The 23,018-nt window shown below is 45.2% G+C and overlaps 1 protein-coding gene across 5 annotated transcripts in view; it reads right to left on the reverse strand.

Annotated features, from left to right (window-relative positions):
* The window catches only part of MOCS1 (molybdenum cofactor synthesis 1), a 36,978-nt gene that overhangs the window by 3,498 nt on the left and 10,462 nt on the right, over window positions 1-23,018 (reverse strand). For 3 of the 5 annotated variants that reach the window (XM_034991256.1, XM_034991258.1, XM_034991257.1), the window contains 7 exons: window positions 7,309-7,473; window positions 4,886-4,947; window positions 4,427-4,538; window positions 3,892-4,004; window positions 3,322-3,432; window positions 938-1,058; window positions 345-392 (listed from right to left, as the gene is read on the reverse strand). In XM_034991256.1, the coding sequence (XP_034847147.1) occupies window positions 345-392; window positions 938-1,058; window positions 3,322-3,432; window positions 3,892-4,004; window positions 4,427-4,538; window positions 4,886-4,947; window positions 7,309-7,473 (732 nt within the window). Of the gene's footprint in view, window positions 1-329; window positions 393-937; window positions 1,059-3,321; window positions 3,433-3,891; window positions 4,005-4,426; window positions 4,539-4,885; window positions 4,948-7,308; window positions 7,474-23,018 lie in introns of all 5 variants that reach the window. The other 2 variants (XM_034991261.1, XM_034991262.1) reach the window with 1 other exon arrangement.

The following is a 23,018-nucleotide window of genomic DNA, read 5'->3' on the forward strand; positions in this document are numbered from 1 at the left end:
AGTTTCCAGAGCCCAGGACGGGGTCTCTGTCTTAACCAGGAGTTCCATGTTCGGGGCACAACCACCTTAGTGATCATAAACCTGGAGGGCACCCTGCCTCAATTTCTAGTAAGAGAAAAGGATGACTTCTGTGGTACGTAGACTGAGGGGGAGCAATCCCCAGGGAAGAGAAGACACAGGAAAGCTGGAGGGTTGAGAGAAGATGGAAGAGGAGCAGAAGAAACACAAGGATGTGAACATCAGGATGAAATGCAGGATCTGGGGGGTGCCTTAGGGCAGGAGCCCCACCCCCCGGGATCCCCCAGGGACAAGGGTGAGTGGTTACGTACTGATGGGTCACCCACCGATGAGGATCATGGGCCGGTTCTTCATCTGGGCAATACTGAACATGCCTGGGGTAAGGGAAAGATGGGGAGGGAGAGGAAAGCAGGAAAGGGGGATGGGAGGGGTGGGGAAAGGAGAGTTCACTGAAACCATGGTGGACACAGTGGTATGACAACCCGGGGACATGCACTCACCTAGGCGCACCCTGACAAAAAGCCCCCGCTGCACACTGCAAAGTCACCCATGACAGAGCCAGAATGGGTGCCCTTGGGGGACACAGTGGGTGCCCGGGACCCCACCCTCCTGACAGAAGGCAAGGTGTGGGATGAGACAGGTGCAGTGCCCCTCCCCCCACCTCCCCTTCCCCTCTACCCGATAAAACAGCCCAAGAGAATTCAGGGCTCCCTCTCCTGCACAGGTTCTGCTGTGCCCATGCCCCCGAGGGAGGAGAACCATCACCACACCCCTGGTCTATAAGTGCCACAGGACGGACTGGGCACCACAACGGGCACGGAGTCCCACTGGCTTCCTGCCCATCTTTGCTCTGTCCCCTCAGCCCCTCCGGCCCACTCGGCAGCCAGCCAGCCCGGCCTTCCCCATGCCCACCCCTTACCTGCATGCTGCCGCTTCTTCCTGCCCACAGCGGCCCCGATGATCCTCAGCAGCTCCTCCTCGGAGGCCCCTGCCCGCAGGTGATCCCGTAGAGACACCTCTGAGTTCCCGAAGAGGCAGACCTGTGGGCGGTCACCATGGGGGTGAGAACATGCCTCCCTTGGCCCGGAGCCTTGGGCCCCCTGCCTAGAGTCCCCCGTGGGCTGGGCGCCAGCATCCAGGCCTCCTGTGGCTGGGTCACACTCAAGGCAGGACTTCCTGCAGTGAGGGACAGAAGGTGCCGGATGGTGAAGTTAGAGAGGCCAGAGGGGCAGGAAGCAAAATCAGACATCCCGCAGCCTACATCTGATTTACAGTCAGGTTACCTTCAGCTTATAGAGCATACCATAAAAAATTACACAGTTGCCAACAGAGACAGCACATAAAAATCCAGATCCATACCTTCTCCTGAGATGTTCCACAGAATAGCCTACTGCCTTGAGAACGGACCCCAATCAGCTGAGTCCCAGCAGTCCCCCCAGATGCAGCACCCCCCAGAAACATCCCATTTCACCCGTCCCCTCCTGGCCCCTACACTCACGGACATTACCCGCCTGCCCCTGCACCCACTCCAGTTTGTGACCTGGACTGATGACTGACTAGCACAGGCCTGGTGGAGCTGGCATCTTGAGGCCATTCAAACTCGCCACGCCCCGCCTTCCGAGGGAGGCTGGCTGCTCTGGGGGCTCCGTGCTGGAGGAGCCAGTCCCAGCAAGTGAGATACCGACCCTTCTCCCACAGAACTTTATAAAGCGCCTACTATGTGCCAGCTCTATAGAAGGCACTGTGGACAGAGGACAGAGGGACGTCTATGGCGCCTCTGAGGGCGGAGCGCACTAGAGAAGCTACAGACAGAATCTAAGTGGAAGGTACACCTGCTTCACCCTGCTGGCTAGTCCCCATCCCTCACTCCCCCACCAGGCCCCAGGGTCCACCCTCTGCACCCAGGGGCTCCACCTTCTGAGATCCCCTCCAGCGGGCTTCTGCCTCAGTTGGCTGCTGGGAGATTGGAGAGTGAGAGGAGAGAAAGATCGGGCATTGCTGCCCTGCTTCTTCCAGGCTCTGCCTTCTCAGGTGGTTACTGCTCCCCTCCACAGCTGCAGCTCCAACCAGGCGGCCACCCTGCCAGGCTACAACTCTCCATGGGCCCTGGGGACGCCGCTTCCTCCCCTATCCCTCCCTCTCCCCCAGGTGCCTCGACATCCCTTCTAAGTCCCCTTCACCCCACACTATAGATAGCCTCTCTTCAGAGCCCCACCTTCCATGTCCTGAAGGAGCCCTGACTAGACAGATGCCACCCATATTTTAGGGCAATTCCACATCTCCGGCCCAGAAAAAAAGCCCTGGCTTTTGAACAAGTGCTGGATGGTCCCTTCTGGATGTCCAACTCCATGCGTCTGATCTCTGATCTCCCTCCTCCCCCATGCTAAACAGCTCCCAAAGCCGACCGGCCCCCCCGGACGCCTTCTCAGTCCGCCCCCCGCCGCCCCCCCGCATGCCTTACCAGCTCCTTCATTCCTCCTTCCTGTCCTCGCCTCCCACTCTTGCCTACACGAAACACTGTTAAAGGGCCATCTGACTAGTCTTCCTGTTTCCAAATTCAACCAGTGGGTTATTCCTCCTCAGACATGAATGGGAGTCATGTCCTCCCTTGTCCAGAAACTGCACAGCACCCTACTGTCCACAGAACACACACTGTCCATTTCACCTGGGGATATCTGGCGTTAATCTGCCCCAGCCACATTAGCACGAACTCCAGACAAGTGTCCTCCCTCGCCCTCCTTCTCCACTCTTCAAGGTCACCAGTGTCCAGGATGCGCTCCCTCAAAGCCTGTCTGGCCACTCATCTGACACCGAATTATGCACTGCCACACATCAGCTCTTTATTGGGTCTTATCAATGAGACTGCCTCTAAAGGGAACGAGTAGGTCTACACCTCTCGGACATTCTCCACAGGGCTGAAGGCACGATATGTGCTGACCAGGTATGAATAATGGACGTTGGTTTCAGAGTGGAGCCCCTGGCCTGGAAAGGAGCCCATCGGGTGGGGGCTGCGGTCCAGGGCACATGGACCCTTCACCTCTTCCCTGCCCACCCTGGTAACATCGAGCCTGGCAAGTGGCTCCCAATCAATCAGAAGTTACTGTAGGGGCCCCGGGAAGGAAGGCCATGGGTTCACTTTCACCTTCTGTCCCCATGCTCCCCCCAAAACGGACCCTATTTCGCCAACCACACCATGAGCCCTGCTACCTGCTAGCCTCCCCTCCATCTGGGGGCACAGGTGGGGAAGAGAGATTGACAACACAGAAGTGGCAAGGGGGCCCTTGTGGGGAAAGGGACACTTACCTTGAGGTTCCCATCAGCCGTGATTCGCAGTCGGTTACAGGTTCCACAGAAATGCTCAGACATGGACGTGATGAAGCTGAGCTGGCCTCGGAAGCCAGGGATTTTAAAGGCCTGGGGTGAGCAGGGAAAGAAGGGCAGTGGAGGGGATGGTGCTGGATGGGCCACCAATGGCACCAGAGCCCCCACTCTTCAGCCCTCTCTGGAGGAGCCCCACGGAAGGGAGCACCCGCGGCCCCGAGCCAACAGAAGACTCTGACACAATGCATGACCTACGAGCTCTCTGCTTGCACCTGGCCTGCCGGACAGCAAACCTGCTACGGATTCGGAGGCCCACGGGCCACATGGCCAGAGCACCTGCCCACCGCTCACTGAAGTGTGGCCTAGGACAAGGTACTTACAGCCGCCCCATGCCCCATGCCCAGCCTGCTGCTCTGCCCACCAGGAGGCAGCTGTGAAGGCACGGTCATGCCTCCTGCTACACGCTACTGCCTTGCCTCGCTGCATTCCGACCTCAATGCCCGCTCTTCCGCGCTCCTCCTCCCGACCCAGTCCCACTCTCCTGCCCGTAACCTTGGCTGTGCTGGATTCCTCCTCAGGCAGCTTCTCCAGCTCTGGCCACTGCTGCTGGAGGGTGTTCAGCATCTCCTTGTAGCTCACCATCTTCTTGAAGTTCCACCTGTTACCTGTCTCAGGATTGGAAGCCACTGAGTCACAGAGTTGCAAGGGCCTGGGGTCTTTAGGTCCATCCTCCCACAGAGCCCAGGAATCAGTTCCGCCCCTTGAATGGGAGGGCAGGAGGGCTGGCCTAACACAGGTGGGTCAAACCAGACCAATGCCTGACGTGGAGATGCCTCTGATGCCCCATCATAGCCCTAGCCCTGGCGCCTGCCCAGGCCCCTCCCCCATCATCCCTGGGGAAATTCCTACTTACACAGCAGGCCCCAGGGTCAGCAGCACCCACAGGGTCCGTCAGACCTTGTCCACCCACCCCACTCAACCCTCCCCAGGGTCCTCAGCATCCCCACACCACGCTCTCAGCCTGGCGCTGGACCAGTTCTGCCACCAGGCCCAACCTCCTCCTCCCTCCCCGCCCCAGGTCACTGACCGTTGAAGGGCATGTACTCTATGAAACGCACGTCCAGAGGGAGGCCCTCGGTCAAAGCGACGAAGTCCAGAAGCTCGTCCTCGTTCAGGCCTCGCATCACCACACAGTTCACCTGGCCAGGGACAAGGGGACCACAAGGGCTGTCCCCCCTGCACTCTTTTTCAGGAATGACCTTTGGGGGTCTGGCACCTGCCTAGGTTCTCCACTGGAGGGCCCATTCCGTGTCTCTCTCCCCCAGTTCTTAAGTTGGGGATTCCCAGGGGGGTCACTGGTTTTCTCCCCTCCTTTGTAGGGTGTCAGGGGCACGCTGGATCCAGGGGGCAAGGAAGGGGGGGTACGGTATAGCTGGCTGCACCGGCCAGCACGGGGAGCTGCCATGGGCCCCGACGCCCGCAGCGGACGGCCTAGCCAGGCTAGAGGGGCAGAAGTCCGAGGTTCAAAGCAGCAGCAGGGGCTCACCTTCACAGGGCTGTAGCCCAGCTCGATGGCCTTGTGGATGCCCGCCATGACCTTGTGGAAGCCTGCGAGGAAGGAGGGAAGGGTCTGGAAACTTTCTCTTTCTCCCTCTCCCCTGCCCCCCTTACACCCAGAGGGAAGCACCAGAGCAGTAAGGAGCCTCAGAGACCCCCAAGTCCAGGGACCAGATAGTAAATATTTTAGGTTTTGTAGGCTAAGAGGTGAAATTGAGGATATTATTAGGTATATCTTATAAAGACTGTATTGACTAATTACAGAATCGGATAATTGAGTACAATTTTTTATAACATAGCTCTACAAATGTAATGGAGGAATGGAATTCTTTTTGCTGGGATAATACTTTGCTTAACTGGGGGTTCATAGTTAATGTTCCCTATCATCAAGTTGATTATAAATATTATCTGTCAAATTCACTCTTGGCTCCCAGGCTATAAAATTAAAAAAAAAGCAGGGGGCTGGATTTAGCTGGTGGACTGTAATGTGCCAACCCTTATCTAGGTGACCCCTCTCATTGTCCAGATGGGGAAACTGAGGCCTGAGGAGAGGCAGTGCCCTGCTGGAGGCCTCACACTGCGTGCCTCACCACGTCAAAAACTAATGATGTATTGTATGGTGACTAACATAACATAATAAAATAAAATTTAAAAAAAAACTATTAGTAGGTTAAAGTTTGTGGCAATTAATATTCTAACTGAAATGATAATCTAATGTACAAATTATATGAAAATCAGAAATTATTATTTCCACATTTTTAAAATACAAAAAAGATATGTTTCAAAACAAAAAAAAGAATGCAGGTTTCTAGACTCCTTTGTCAGTGCTTTTAAAGTCTGTCCATTCATGCACTCTGCCCGCTCGCACCGTGCACTTCCTAAGTGCAAGGTCTGTATCAGCACAAGTGAGCAGTTAGTATGCATGTGGTTCTCCCATCTCTGTGGTTAACCACAGTACCTGTGATCCCAGGTTGGCTTCTCCTCACCTCCGCTCACTCTCGGCTCACTCGTGCGTCCAAACATTTGAGTGCCTCCTGCACACTGGCCCCTACCCCACCCTGCACAGCCTGATGATTATGGTGATTCACAGCTGGGCCATCCCCCCGGGAGAGGGTGGCCAGATGATGGCCTCTATGGTTTCCCTGTAGCATTTTTAGATGGCCCGGTGAGGGAGGGAAAAGGGAGGAAAGTGTGGCTTTCACAGAAAATGTTGTTATGATAATCTAGAAGTTTCTTCCTTTGTAAAGCACTCTACCTCCAAAAGGAGGTGGTGGACACAGGAGTATAAACAGGAAGGCAGCAGATCTAACATCAGGATCTACTGTCTCCAATCCTCATTCTAGGAAACGAGACAAGGAGGCAGGGGAGATGTGGATGTCGGGTTGGGGGCTGAAACCCACAAATGCACTTTACACCTCAGAGCCCTTGCAGGTTTCCGACTGACGTTCCCCTTCAAAGTAAGCTCCCTTGATCCAACTCCTCTTCCCACTCCCCATTACTCAAGGCCCAAAGTAAATGCCTGCTCCATGGAGCCCTCCAGGTCTTCCGCGCTAGGAGTTCTCTCTCCTTCTCTGCAGCACTTTGATTGACATCACAAGACAAACAAAGGTGATCTAGTAGCATCACACATTTTGGCCTGTAAGGCAGAGCAATGTCCTGTGTGTCTCTGTCCCCTCCACAGCACCTGCAGCAGCTCTTTCCAGAGGGCAAGGACTCCATGAGCACGTCCTCAGCACGTGGGTGGTGTAAACAGGGAGTCACCGCATGGAGCAGGGGAAAGAGAAAGTGGGGCTGGGAGCTAGAAGCTGTTTCCAGAGAAGGGGAAGGATTGCTGAGAAGTCTCAGTTATGTACCACCCTCCCCAAATCAAAGGGCATCCAACCCCGGATACTTCCTACCCCAAACTGAAGTCCATGCCCCAAGAGACATCAGGTGCTGATCTAATGAGACCCAGGGCTCAGGGCTGCTCTACCTCCCCGACCTGTGCCCTCCGTGATGAAGCCTGGTGGGGGAGGCCATGGCAGTGCTGGCCTTGACCCTGGCACCTCAAGGCAGCTGCTTCCACCCTGGGCTGACCCACATTTCCTCAGAGCTCATTATAGGGTAATCAAGTTGTCCCATCTGCCAGGGACTGCCTTGGTTTTAAAATGGAAAGGCCTGCACACTAGCAACCCTCTCAGTCCCAGGCACACTGGGGGCAGGGCATAAGGAGACTGGTCATCACAGGTCTTAGCATCTGATCCCCCAGATTTCCCAAGCGTATGGGTATGGCTATAGAGACAGAAGACATCTGGCGAAGGTGAGGGGTGAGGAATAAATGCTCAGGTTTATCTGCAGCTCAGACACCAAAAGGGAGCAACCAGGCCCCTTGCCTTGGAGGGCCGCCCTCCACTGCAAACCACACTGGCTCACCTTTCCTGCGAACGATGAACTCAAATTTGGCTGGTACCAGTGTATCCAGGCTGATGTTGATGGCACTGAGACCAGCCTTCTGAAGCTGAGGGAGCAGCCGGGCTAGGTTGATGCCGTTGGTGGTGATGCCAATGGTCCTCAGTCCCTCCAGCTGGTGGAGCTGAGCTGTAGAGAGAGCAGAAGGGGGGAAGTCAGTCTGTTTATTCCCGGTGAGGCTGGGAGAAGGGCTGGAAGAAGAAACTCCAAGTCCAAATAAGATGGATGGAAAAGGGTTTCTCTGTGCTCTTCTATTAACTGGGTTTAGCTTAATAAAAACAGAAAAATAAAAACTCTGATAAAAATAACCAAAAGATTAAACACTGAGTGCCAAGGGCTTTGCGGGCCTTAGCTCACTGAAGCCTCACAACAAGGGTTATCCCCATTTACTAGATAAGGCAAGAGAGACTTGGAGAGATTAAGAAAATTGCTTAAAGTCACACAGCTAGTAAGAACAGCTGAGATTCAAATCCCTGTGTACTTGACTCCAAGACTATGCTCTCAGTTAATCAACTCATAGGTGCTCATACTCTGCATAGGAGAAACAAAGAAGTGTTTGGATTACTTGCTAAACCGCCTCCTCCATTATACCCCAAGTCCTTAGACATAACAGAAGGATGAAAAAAGAGTCCACAATAGCACTGGAAGGCAAGAAAGAATGCCTTCAATGGCCCAGACAAGTAGAGAAATCCTGAAAGACAGAAAGCAGATGGGCTCATGTGGATTGAGGAAACCACAGCCCAAAGCACATACAGAAGGTTCTGTACAAAGTAGGAGGGCGACTAGTGTACCCCAAACTTAACAGTCACCTACACAGGGAGTAGGAAGGACCCTGGGCATGTCAAGGAGATTACCAGTGTGGGGAACTATGTTTGCCTGAGCTGGGTAAGTTGGTCTCCCTCCATCCTTATGTGCAGGGGGAAGGCTGCAGCTTTTACCCCAAGGCTAGAGTACTTAAGCTAGCTGAAAGGGGTGGGGGAAACCAGCATGAATAGAAACAACACTGGCAGCCAGGCCAACAGAAGCCTTGAGCACTGAGATGAGTACATAGCCAAGAGTCAGCACCCATTTAAGGAGAATGTTGTAAAAGAAAGATAAATTCCACAAACAGAAGAATAAAAGAGGAAGGAAAAGTGAAAGAGATAACAGAAGAGGATTCTTTTAAAAAATCAGAGTTAGTGTCCATCATCCTAATTTATTGAACACTACACCTGAAACGAATGAGGTACTATTAGTTGGCTAATTGAATTAAAAAAAAAAAATCAAAGTTAGATGAACATAGATGCAAAATCCTCAACAAAATATTAGCAAACCATATTCATCAATATATTAAAAGGATCATACATCATGATCAAATGGAATTTACTCCAGGGATGCAAGAATGGTTCAACATTCACAAAATCAATGTGAATATGCCACATAAACAAAAGGAAGGATAAAAATCAGATGCCCAACTCATTAGATGCAGAAAAAACATCTGACAAAATCTGACACACTTTCATGACAAAAACTCTAAAAAAAAAAAAAAAAGTGGGTATAGAAGGAACATTCCTCAGCATAATAGAAGCCATATATGACAAGCCTACAAACTAATATCTTAGTCAATGGTGAAAAGCTGAAAGCTTTTCCTCTAAGATCAGGAACAAGACAAGGATATTTGCTCCTGCCACTTTTATTCAACATAGTATTGGAGGTCTTACCTAGACCTTAGGAGGAAAAAAAGAGATATAAGGCATCAAACTGGAAGGGAAAAAGTAAAGCTATCACTATTTGCAGATGACATATAGAGAAAACCCTAAAGAAGCCCACCAAAAAAACATTAAAACTAATAAATGAATTTAGTATAGTTACAGGATACAAAAATCAATATACAAAAATTTGTTGCATTTCTATATAGTAATAACAAATTATCATAAAGAGAAATAAAGAAAACAATCCCATTTATAACTGTATCCAAAGGAGCAAAATACCTAGAAATTAATTTAACTAAGGAGGTGAAAGACCGCTACACTGAAAACTCTCAAGACATTAATGAAAGAAACTGAAGAAGACACAATAAGTGGAAAGATATTTTGTGCTCATGAACTGGAAGAATCAATATTATTAAAATGTTCATATTACCCAAAGCGATCTACAGATTCAATGCAACCTCCATCAAAATTCTGGCATTTTTCACAGAAATAGAACAATCCCAAAATATGTATAGAACCACAAAAGGCTCTAAATAGACAAAGGCATGTTAAGAAAAAAGAACAAAGTTGAAGACATCACACCCCCTGATTTCAAATTAAATTACAAAGCTATAGTAATCAAAACAGTATGGTATTGGATAAAAACAGACATACAGATTGATGGAACTGAATACAGAGCCCGTAAGTAAACCCATGCACACATAGCCAATTAATTTATGACAAAGGAGCCAAAAATATGCAATGGGGAAAGGAGAGTCTCTTCAACACATGGTGTTGGGAAAACTGGACAGCCACATGCAGAAGGAAACTGTTACCACTACCTTACACCATGTGCAAAAATTAACTCAAAATGGATTAAAGACTTGATCTGAAACTATAAAGCTCCTAGAAGAAAACAGGGGTGGTAAGCTCCTTGACATCAGTGTTGGTGATGATTTTTTGGAGGCAAGAAAGGCAAAAATAAACAAGTGGAAAAACATCAAACTAAAAAGCTTCTGTTTACAAAGGAAATCATCAACAAAATAAAAAGGCAACCTACTGAATGGGAGAAGATATTTGTAAATCATATATCTGATAAGGGGTTAATATGTAAAATACATAAAGAACCCATACAACTTGATAGCAAAAACCCAACAATCCAATTTAAAATGGGCAGAGGATCTGAACAGACATTTTTCCCAAAAAAGATATACAAGATGGCCAACAGATATATGAAAAGATGCTCAACATCACTCATCATCAGGGAAATGCAAATCAAAACCACAGTGAGATATTACCTCACACCTCTTAGGAACGGCTATGATCAAAAAGACAAGAATTAACAAGTGCTGGTAAGGATGTGGAGAAAAGAGAATCCTTGTACAATGTTGGTGGAAATGTAAACTGATGCAGCCACTATGGAAAACAGTATAGAGTTTCCTCAAAAACTTAAAATTAGAACTACCATATGATCCAACAATTCCACTTCTGGGTATTTATCTGGAAAAAAAACCCACAACAAAAACACTAACTCAAAAAGATAACATGCACCCCCATTGTTCACTGCATTATTTACAAAAACCAAGACATGGAAACAACCTAAATGTCCACTGATGATGAATGGATAAAAAATAATGTGGTGTATATGCATGAATCTTGGTGAACAATCAGCTCAGCTCTATGCGAGTACAGAAACGAGAAGTAAAATGCCCAAGACAAGCTGGATTGAGAAAAAGACAACAGCAGATCACAAAGTTAACACCCAGTTTAGGTAGGGGTGTATGGAAATGCACATGCTCATGATATAAGACCGTAATTATGTAACTTTTCTGGAGATAAGCTCTGTATCTGGAGAGTAGTGTATGGAACCTTAAAATGACTGTGACCTGAAATTTCACTTCTAAGAATTTAACCTAAGGAAATAATTAAGGACGTGAACAATATTTATCTACAAGAATGTTTATTAGAGAACAATACATAATAAAAGGAAGAGGGAAATCATCCAGATAGCCAACAACAGAAAACTGGCTAAATTATGCTTTGTCTGGATGATGGAATATTACACAACCAAAAAATGACTGTAAAATCATGTTAGGGAAGTTGGGAAATACACATGTTATATTAAAGTCCAGGTTGAAACCAGTAGTTAGAAACCAGATACAAAGCAAAATGACAGGCAAGTCACCAAACCAAAATGTTAACAGTTGTTGTATTGGGGTAGTAGTGATATTCTTTTTGCTTATTTGAAATAAACATGCCCTATTCTTGTAACTAGAAAATAAAAGTTTAAAAATGAAGTTGTTTTAAAAAGTGTGAAAATTAATCATGGGAAACCCCACTAAAATGAAGTTGGGAGGTTTCTGCAGGGGGAGCTCTCAAGCTCTACCACTCAGAGTCACTTGCGGACCCAACAGGAAGAGAGGGACTTGACCTTGCAAATGGATACTACTTTACTTTGCCAGCTTCAGGAAGAAACACTTTCCTTCTCCCTCTGGCAACAGCTCAGCCAATGAGAAGGCACTATACTTCCAACTCCCTGTTGATTCCAATGGGTTTTTCCTTTGTAGCAGCCTTCCTGACTTACCCCCTTTCTCCATAAAAAGCCTACCTCTCCTTTTGTTCTCCAGACTCACCCCTGGTTTTGCCACAGCTTGTCTGTCCCAGATTGCAATTCTCTTTCATCCCCGAATAAACTCGTTTCTGCTGGTAAAATAACTGGCAGTTTTTATTTTTAATGTTAAAAAAAGAAAGAGAAGAGCTTTACTGTGGGAAAGTAAAATATGGAAAATTAGCAGTAGTTGGCTCCCTTTAGCAAATCAACTCTGAAGAAACAGAGAATCTAGGAACTTTTACAAAATGAAAATCTCGAGGAACACCGGAAGAAGAGTGCTTCTGAACGGGTGTGCGGGAGGATGTTTGTAGCCTGGGGTTGAAGACAGCTGGCAGAGAAAGTAAGCAGTTCAAGGAAAATAAGACAGTTCAAGCGCGATTCTTGCCCTCACCCACTGATGCCTCAGAACAATCACTGTGTGTCCCTTCACTGAAGAAATTGGTGTCGACCACCCCAGAGTACCAGCTGGGGAATCCACTGGAGGTAAACTCAGGGAATCTGCCAGGACCTTTCTGGAAGAGGATTTGAGGCCTTAGGCATTCATTCCTCCATCTACCCCCTCCAAAGCCCCAGAACTGGTGGATTAAAATCAAGGGTAATTGCCTCCTTCCAAATCTGCTTCTTGCTGAGGGTTTGAAGGTGAAGACCTGCAGGGTTGCCATATTACAGAATGGTAGGAGGTGCTATTCTCATCATCATCTAAATGAATACTCACTCCCGGAGTTGTGCAGTATACGACTCCATGCAGTCACACATAGCAAGGCCAGTTGTTCAGTGGGGAGAGTACAAACATGAGTGGGTAACTGTGATATTCTCAGTTCTTTAGCCCCACAGGCCTATCAGAGATGAAGATCTGGCCTTAAATCTCTTTCGATTAAGTAGTGCTATAAAGAATAGCGAATATTCTCAGGGGAACAAATTTACCAGCTAAACCAAGGAGACTCTTAAGAAGGACAACTAGTGCTCCCTGCCCCCTCAAAAAACCCTATAAAATAGATACCAATAGAAGGAAAATGATTAAAACAGACTGATGTAAGAGAAACATGATCAATACAGTAAAAGAAATAACGAAGGATATTAATAACATGAAAATTTTTTATCATAAAAAACAAGGGTAAAGACATAGTAGATATATAAATAAATATATAATAAATAAATATATTTATATATTTATTTATTTATTTTTATATATTTATATATTTATTCATTATTTAAATAATAAATATAAAAATAAATAAAGAACACAAGAAATAAGATATACAGTAATATGAGAAGATAAGATTTAGGGCTCTCCCAGGAAAAGAGGGGTGCCTGGGTAGCTCAGTGGGTTAAGCGTCTGACTCTTGGTTTTGGCTCAGGTCATGATCTCAGGGTGTGAGATCGAACCCTGAGTTGGGCTCTGCGTGCAATGCGGAGTTTGCTAGACATTCTCTCCCTCTCCCTCTGCCCCTAGCCCTGCTTGCTCTCTCTCTCTTTCCCTCCCTAAAATAAATAAAATCTTTGAAAAAAAAGAAAAAGAGGAAGAGAATAAGAAATCAGAATATAATTTAAATGCTGTGGAGGCTATAAGTAGAAGGGGCAACATACAGATAACAGAGGCCCCAGGAAAAAAATTAAGCTGGCAAGGAGGAACTATCTGAAGAAATAATGGAGAGAATTTCCCCAAATTTAAAACAAATGGCTTAGTACTGAAAGAGCAATTTCATTGTCAACAGGACAAATGAGGAAAAGCTTATTCTAGGGATATTATACCAAAATTTAAGAAAATCAGATACAAAGAAAGCACTCTAATAACTTCCAGAGAGAAAGAACATAGCATCTACCAAGAGCAAGAACCAGATTGACATCAGACTTTTCCCAACAGCAATACTGGCTGTCAGGGGACAATGTAGTTACAGTCTTAAGAGAACAAAGGAATGAAACTTGAACCTAAAATTTAATATGCATTCAAATAACATTATAAAACTACTACTCTACTACTTTAAAACATTATAAAAATTATCTGTCAGATTTAATTAGATACACCACCAAAATTAGATTCACCATTAGACACACATCAACTTTTAGAGAGAATACTCAAATAAAATGAGAAACCAATTCAGCAGAAGCTGCAGCAATTATGGGAATATGGGGTAATCAAATACCTTGGTAATTCCTTAAAAAACAAAAAGCAAGAAAAACACTTTTCTTTCTTTCTTTTCTTTTTTTTTTTAAAGAAAAGCCAAAGGGAAGGGATCGTGCTCAGACCACCCACAGGAGAAATCTGCTCTTAATTAGGGTGGCCAGGCCTGAAGGAGAGTAGTAACTGCTGGAATAGACCAGTGTGAGACCTTGTGGGGGAACTAGGAAGCCTGGAGGATTAGGGGGGAGCCAGGACATTGGGGTTCCAGCTATGGCTGGCACAGGCCACACCCTCCCATTTCCTAGGGACTGTGCATTAGGGGAAAAAGAGAACAGGAAAACCACAACACAGAGTCAGGAAGCAGTGGGAGGATTTTATTAAGCTGCATTACATAACTTCCCCAAGCCCCTGTGAGTGTCAGCATCCACTTGGTTTGTTGTTATCTTAAAGGATACAGAATGCTTACAAGAGACACAGAGGGGGGCCCCTGGGTGGCTGAGTCAGTTAAGCATCCAACTCTTGATTTCAGCTCAGGTCATGATCTCAGGGTCATGGGATTGAGCCTCACGTCAGGCTCCATGCTCAGCATGGAGTCAGCTTGTCCCTCTCCCTCTATTCCTCTCACTTGCTCTAATAAATAAAATTGCTAAAAAAATTTTTAAAGAGGGAGTGCCTGGGTGGTTCAGTCGATTAAGTGTCTGCCTTCAGCTCAGGTTATGGTCCCAGGGTCCTGGGATGGAGTCCCACATGGGGCTCCTTGCTCAGCAGGGAGTCTGCTTCTCCCTTTGCCCCTTCCCCCAACTTGTGCTTATGCATGTGCTCTCTCTCAAAAATAAATAAACAAAATCTTTAAAAAAATTTTTTTTTTAATTTTTAAAAAAAGAGAGACACGGATGAGTAGCTTAGTCCTAATAACCTAGAGATAAAATTCTAGAAAATATCAACAGTAAGGGTGGAGTGAGGGGTGACAAAATCAAGGACCTGAGAGTGTGTTAAAGTTCTTGTCTTATTAGGGAGAAGAAGGAGGGATCATTTATTTAAAAGCCAAAAGGGAGGAAAAAGATACATAGAAAAAGTATGACAGATAAAAGATTATAGAAACAAGTCCAAATATTTCAATAGTTACAATAAAGTTACCTAGAATCAACTCACTAGTTAGGTCAGAGATTGTCAAATTTGATAAACGAAACACAAGTAATAGCTATGGGCTGTCATAACAAACAAATCTAAAGCATAAGAACATAAAAAAAGTTTAAAGTAAAAAGGTGAAGCCAGATACAATGGTCTTACTAGAGCCAAAAGCAAGCTGATATAACTTTAGTAAAATAAAACACATAGACCTTAAAGACCCAAAGTATCATTATAGAGAGAGCTACTACATAGTGATAAAAGATCCAATTCATGAAGAAGACATGACAATTCTAATCACATATGAACCTAATAAAATCACCTCTACTAAATATAAAGTAAAAACAAATGGGACCTCTGGGAGAAATTAACAAGTCTACCCACTTATTTATTATTGGCAGGCCAAACAGGTAGAAGCCAGCAAATGGAGACAACCAAAGGTTTGAACAATAAAATTAACAAGCTGGATCCAATGAACAAATACAGATGTCTCCATCCAGTAATTAAATAACCATTCTATGCAAGCACACACAGAACATTTATAAAAACTGCCAATATACTAGGTCAGAAAGAAAGCCTCAATAAATTTTAAAGAATAATTATCATATAGATAAGATCTCTAAATACTACATAATTATAATAAAATATAAATGAAAAATCCTTACATATTTAGAAATTAAAAACAGTATATAAATATGTCATAGGTCAAAGAACAAATCAGAATAAAAATTAAATACTTATAACTAAATGTTATGAAAGCAATAGGCTACACCAGGATGGAAGGCAGAAGTAATAAAACGGAATACAAATATACAATAAGACTTGACAAATCCAGAAGTTGGTTTGTTAAAGACTAGCACAATAGACAAACCTCTGGCAAGATTTATCAAGAAACAGAAAAGAGATAAGGTACAAATAAAACATAGTAAGATTTAAAAAACCAAAACTGCAAGTAAAACAGATTAAAAAATAAGAAAATACTATCAATTTCATACCAATAAATTTGAAATCAGAAATATCTAAAAAAAAAAGATAGCACTACCAAAACCGACTCTAAAAGAAGTCAAGAATTTTACTAGTGCGGGCGCCTGGGTGGCTCAGTTGGTTAAGCGACTGCCTTCGGCTCAGGTCATGATCCTGGAGTCCCTGGATCGAGTCCCACATCGGGCTCCCTGTTTGGCGGGGGGTCTGCTTCTCCCTCTGACCCTCCCCCCTCTCATGTGCTCTCTCTCTAATAAATAAATAAAATCTTAAAAAAAAAAAAAAGAATTTTACTAGTGCAATAACTATCAAAGGAATTGAAGCTCAGTTAGAAATCTCCCTGCAAAGAATATACCAGGCACAATTTTACAGGTGAGATCAAATTTTCAAAGTGATTATCACAGATTAACACAAACTCTTGCAGATGAAAGAATAAGAAGGAATACTATGTGTTGTGGTTATATGTTTGTCCCCTGCCCCCATCCCCAAATTCACATGTTGAATCCTAATGCTCAATGTGATGGTGTTAGAAGGTGGGGCCTTTGGGAGGTGATTAGGTCTTGAGGGTGGAAGGATTAGTGCTCTGATACGAGAGATCCCACAGACCTCCTTCTGCCATGTGACCATACAATGGTAAGTCTGTGACCCAGAAGAGAGCTCTCACTTGACCATGCTGGCACCTTGATCTTGGATTTCCAGCCTCCAGAACTACAAGAAATAAATGTTTGCTGTTTATAAGTTACCTAATCTATATTTTGTTAGAGCAGCCTGAATGGACTAATACACTACCCAACTCATTCTTTGAAACCTAATATCACAATCAGTTAAGGCAGGAATGAGGAAGGCAAATTACATGCCCATTTCACTCATGGATATAGATGCAAAAACTTAACGTATCAATAAACTGAATCTAATAGTAGATAAATGCACAGTTTACCATGACTAGGTTTGATGTACTATAGGAGTAATATAAGAAAGCCATAATGTCATTCAGAGTAATAGCATACAGAAAAAAAAAAAAAATCATAGATCATCCTAACATACATAAAAAAGTACATAACTTAAACTAGGAAGGGAACTTCATTATTTGATTAAAGTTACTTGTGAAAAAAAAATGAATATCATTCTAAATGGGGAAATGTTAGGAGCATTCTCCTGTTACTACTACTATTCAAAATTACACTTGAGATCTTAGATATTGCAATAGGACAAGAAAAGGAAATGAAAAGCAATAGATAAGGGGAAAAAATTCCCTTAGTTGCAGATGATGTGGTTGCTAGTATAGAAAACTCCAAAGAATCTAAACAGACATATTTTCCTAACTTTCCTATCAATGCTATAATATATCAAAAACAATTAGAAAATGTAATTTAAAAAAAAATGATACTATCCATGAGAATCCTATCATAAAACAGAATTAATCCCAGATAGTTAAAATGAAGACTTTAATGAAAGGACTACTTGCCATGGTATGGACAGAATTAAGGGCTCCAACAATGAATAGTACAGCACTCAGACTAGCAACATTGGGGATCCATTACCATGCCTAGGGCCAAAGGCACATGGAGAAGAAATTAAGTTAGGAGACCAACTAAGTCATCATGGAGGCAAGGATGCCCTGTGGGAGTCCTGGAGGGAATTCAGCTACTGTCAAAAAACCCAGTGCAGAAACCCAAATGCATCAGCAACCCAATAGGCAAGGACACCCTGGCTGATCCTAGGGGTCAGCCACATAGAGCCAAGAGAAGGGCAAAGGAATTAGACGGCTGTGGGAAGGTGGGGGTATGAACAAAAAAAGATGTCAGTTCTCACCAATTTGATATATAGGTGTAATGGCATTAATATCCCAACAGATACAAAAGCAATGAACCCTCTTAAAAGAAAATTACAAAAACAATTCAATTTACAATATCAAAAAGAATAAAAGACTTAGGAATTAACTTAACCAAGGAGGTGAAAGGTTTCTACAATGACAACTACAAAACATTGTCAAATGAAATGAAAGTTAAATAGACATGCATCACGGATCGGAAGACTTAATACTGTTAACATGACAATACTACCTAAAGAAATCTAAGGATTCAATGCAATCTCTATCAAAAGCCAATGACATTTCTTATGCAAATAGAGAAAAACACCCTAAAATTCATATGGAATCTCAAGAAAGTCCAAATAGCCAAAACAATCTTGAAAAAGAAGGACAAATGGGAGACTCACACTTCCCTGGTTTCAAAGCCTATCATGAAGCTACAGTAATCAAAACAGGGTGGTATTGGCATAGACATTTTCACCAATGGGGTACAGTCCAGAAATAAACCCCTGCATATACGGTCAGATGATTTTAAGGGCACCTAGACCATTCAGTGGGGGAAGGGCAGTGTTTTCAACGAATGGTGCTAGGAAAATTGGATACGCACGTGCCAAAGAATGAAGTCGGACCCTTACCAAACATCATATTCAAAAATAACTTGAAATGCTTCAAAGACCGAAACATATGTCCTAGAACCATACAACTCTTGGAAGAAATCATAGTATAAAAGCTTCGTGACACTGGATTTGGCACTGGTTTCTTGAATGTGACACCAAAGGCCCAGGCAACAAAAAAAATAGACTAATTGGACTTCGGGAATATTTAAAAATTTTGTGCATCAAAAGACACTATCTACAGAGCAGCCACAGAATGGGAGAGAAATATTTCTGAATCATGTATCTGATAAAGGGTTAATACCCAGAATATTAGAGAATTCCTAAAATTCAGCAACAACAAAACAACCCAATTCAAAAATGGGTGAAGGATTTGAATAGACATTTCTCCAAAGAAGATATATGAATGGTCAATATGCACATGAAAAGATGCTCAACATCACTAACTATCAGGGAAATGCAAATTGAAATTAACAGTGAAATACCACCCCACACCCATTAGGATGGCTACTATCAAAAAACAAAACAAAACAAAAACAGAAAAACAGAAAAAAACAAGTGTTAGTGAGGATGTGGAGAAAGTGGAAGCCTGTGCACTGTTGGTAGGAATGTAAAATGGTACAGCTGCTATGGAAGAGTATGGGTGTTCCCCAAAAAAATTAAAAATAGAATTACTGGGCGCCTGGGTGGCTCAGTTGGTTAAGCGACTGCCTTCGGCTCAGGTCATGATCCTGGAGTCCCGGGATCGATTCCCACATCGGGCTCCCTGCTCGGCAGGGAGTCTGCTTCTCCCTCTGACCCTCCCCCCTCTCATGTGCTCTCTCTCTCATTCTCTCTCTTTCAAATAAATAAATAAAATCTTTTAAAAAAAATTAAAAAAATAAAAAATAAATAAATAAAAATAAAAATAGAATTACCAGCTGACCCAGCAATTCTACTTCCACAATCTCTTTGAAAGCAGAATTTCAAAGAGATACTTCTACACCCATGTTCCTAGCAGCATTATGGTGGAAGCAACCCAAGCTGAGCAATGAATGGATTATCAAAACATGGTATATACATAAATATCATTCAGCTTTAAAAAGAAATGCTGTAATATGGATGAACCTTGAGGACATTATGCTAAATGAAATAAGCCAGAGACAAAAAGACAAATGCTGCATGATTCCACTTATATGAAATTCTTAGGGTAGCCCAAATCATAAAGACAAAGCATAACGGTGTTTGCCAGGGGCCGGGAAGAGTGGAGAATGGGGAGTTATTTTTTAATGGGTACAGAGTTTCAGATTTACAAGATGAAAAGCTATGGGTATGGATGGTGGGGATGGTGCACAACAGTGTGAATGTACTTAATACCACTGAACTGTTTCCTTAAAAATAGTTAAGATAGGGCACATGAGTGGCTCAGTCAGTTAAGCGCCCGACTCTTGATTTTGGCTCAGGTCAGAATCTCAGGGTCATGAGATCGAACCCCGCATCAGGCTCCATACTCGATGTGGAGCCTGCTTAAGATTCTCTCCCTCTCCCTCCGCCCCACCCTGCCTACTCACGTGTATATGTGCGCGTGCGTGAGCTTTTGCTCTCAAAAAAAAAAAAAAAGTTAAGATGGTAAATTTTATGCTATGCGTATTTTAACACAATAAAAAGAAAAAAAGAAAAAAAGAATCCAAACAGAATTTTCCATGGAACTTGCTAAGCTGATTCTAAAATGTCCATGGACAAAGCATAGCTAAAGCACTGCTAAAGAATAAAAAGAATTTGCTCGACCAGACAGTGGCCTTACTGTGAAGCTAGTGGTGAAGGCTGTATGACATTGGCATTGAGACAGACAAGCTAACCCAAGAACAGCACCCAATGCACAAATGCACACATGGCAGATTTATCGAGGAAGCAGAGGCTTCAATAAGAAGGAACTAGAGAAAATGACTATCACATGGAAAAAAAAAAAAATGAAACTGGATTCCCAAAAACCAGCCACAGATGAACTAAGGACTTAAATATGCAAAAAGCAAAATTTTAACTGTTTTAGTGGAAACAGGGAGCTGTTCTGACCTTGAGTGGAGTGTTTCTTTTAAAAGATGTAAAAAGCACTGACCATAAAGGACAAAACTGATCCACTGAAGAACTGCTATTGATCAAAAGAATTATTATACTAAATGTTGCTTATTTTTTCAAACTGGTAAGAGACATTTGCAACATAAGTAAAGAACTTTTACCAAACCAATATGAAAGAAAATTACAACAGAAAGAAGAGAAACAGGGGCAGAAGACAGGAGGTGGTATTACACAGGAAAAGAAAGATATTTGGGACTGATAAACACGATGAGAGATGCCGGACCTCATTCTTAAACAGGGAAATACAAATTAAGACCAAATAGAATACCATTTCATCCTCGTTCAACTGGCAAAAATCCAGAATAAGAATACTGAGTGCTGAGGAGGACGTGGGTCAGAGGAAGCTGCAACAAACGCTTTGTAAGATAACGCCAAACTGTTTTCCAAAGTTAAACATTCACCCATTCTACCAGGCAACAATCCCACTCCTACATGAAGTGCACTCCAGGACACACGAACGAGAATAAAAAATGTTCTAAACAGTGCTACTTGACACGTCAAAACACTGGAAAGAGCCCAAATGCTCCCTAGCAGGATAAAGGGTGCTATCTTCACCAACGGAACGGCAGAGAAAAGGAACAAATTGCAACTCAGGAGGACGCGTACAAGTCCGGTTGCATCGAAAGAGGAAGCCCTGAAAGACACACAGCACGGTCCTCATCAAGCTCAAAAATGCTTCTCTCATTTTTAAAAATGAGATAAAGAATGATAAATACAAAAATCCCAAACTGTCACTGTCTGACATGACAGCCGTTGGCCATGTGTGGCAATTTCAATTAATTAAGATGTAATGAAGTTACATCGATTCAGTTACAATTCAGTTCCTCCGTCACACCGGCCAAGTGCCCAAGGCTGCGTGTGAGCCCTGGCGACCGTGTCATACAGCACGGATAGGAACAGTGCCACCAGCCAGAAGAGTTCTGGTGGGCAGTCCTGCTCCAGACAGCTCTGCTGAAAAAGAAGGGGTAGAGGAACTCGTCCACACACAAGCCGGGGTTGGGGGTGGGGGGTGGGAAGCGCTGGGGAGTCTGGGTTGGCCCAGGGGGGTCACAGTAATGGCAGATGGGGAGCCAAAGCGGGCTGGGCAGTCTTCCCCTGGGAAGGTCTGCAGCACCAGGCCCAAGATGGACAGTGCTTCGGGCAGGGATCCGAAGTGATTGGGGACAGCAGGCTCCGACAAACCTGCAACCCTTTCGCTCTACACCCCTGGGTGGGGTCCCTCGCTACTTCCACCTGGGAGGGTGGGGACAAGTGTTGGTGAGCATCCCAGCTCTGAGTGCTATTCCCTCCCCTCCCCTCAGCCCTGCTTCCCCAATAACACCCACCCGCCCTGCCCTTCAGGACAGCTTTGCTCTGGGGAAGTGCCTCTGGGCAAGACCAAAGTTGCTAGGCTGAGAGATGTCAAAGTGTCAGTGAGCACAGCGCCCCAGCAATCCACAGCCTAGCAGCTGTCTTCTTTTGCAGCCCTGGGGGGGAGGGGGGGACTGTCTTTCCCAGTCAACTGGCACTCTTGGGAGTGGGAGGTAAATCCTCCTTAGCAGGTCACTGCGGTGGCGGCCTTGTCCTACCTAACATCTGTGTGCTGATCAACCCTTATTGGTCAGCCAGTTCCCATGACCAATGGGCCATCACAGCAGGAAAGGCCCTTGAAGTGGCCAGTGCACAGATGAGGACACCGAGGCTCAGAGTGGGGAAGGAATCTGCAGAAGTTCCCCTGGCTGGGCAGTGGCAGAGCGGGAACAGGGCTGCCAACTTTCCTGGTTTCCATTCCTGCCACTATGCAGGTCAGCGGCTCCCATGGAAAGGCCCGTGTCCTCGTGTCTGTACTCAGTCATCCCTCTGCTCTCCCACAGGCCCTGTCATGGAACACAGGGGTTTAAGATGCAGCCCATGGCAGAGGGCAGATGATGTGGCCTGAATGAGGGCGCTGTGCCTGGCAGTCAGCCGGGCTCAGCAGGTTCAACTGTTTCCTGGAAGCCGGGCTGCTTTCAGCTCTGAAGAGCCATCTGGAACAGGGGGTCAGCTCCTCCAGCACAGGAATGATGGTAGGATGCCAGGTCACGTGACCAGGGGCTGTCAGGGGCACCTCCTCTGGGCTTCCACGGCACCTGGGCTCCCCTTGGTCGGTCCTTACTAGACAGCTGGCTCCGGCGGCTGCCTCCAGCAATGGGCTGTGGATCCTCCCGGGCAGGGTCTGCAGCTCAGTCACCTTTGTGCTCCCAGCACAGTATCAGGCATATAAGAAGCCTCCAGAGAACATACACTGAACCAGCGAATGAAGCAGAGAACGGAGGCCTGGAAGATCCCCCCGCCAGAGCAGCAGGGGTGGGAGCTCAGAACCAAGAACACAGAGCCTTATTTTCCTGTGATTTCATCATCTGTAACTATAGAAGCTAAGGTCTCTCTCTGCCTGACCTTGGGGAGTAGAAGCAAGGCATGGCACGAGGCCCTCTGGGGTGACCCCTTACAGAATGCTTTGCCATGTGCTGGGCGTTTCCTGCTCACTTCCTGCCCAGGTCAACTTCATCTCTACTTGGAGGCTTAGAATGGATTTTAAAAGTTACGCAGGGACACCTGGGTGGCTGTCAGTTAAGCGTCTGCCTTTGGCTCAGGTCCTGATCTC

This window comes from Mirounga leonina, unplaced genomic scaffold, assembly GCF_011800145.1.
Source record: "Mirounga leonina isolate KUSES-001 unplaced genomic scaffold, KU_Mleo_1.0 Mir_53, whole genome shotgun sequence".
Classification (NCBI taxonomy): domain Eukaryota; kingdom Metazoa; phylum Chordata; class Mammalia; order Carnivora; family Phocidae; genus Mirounga; species Mirounga leonina.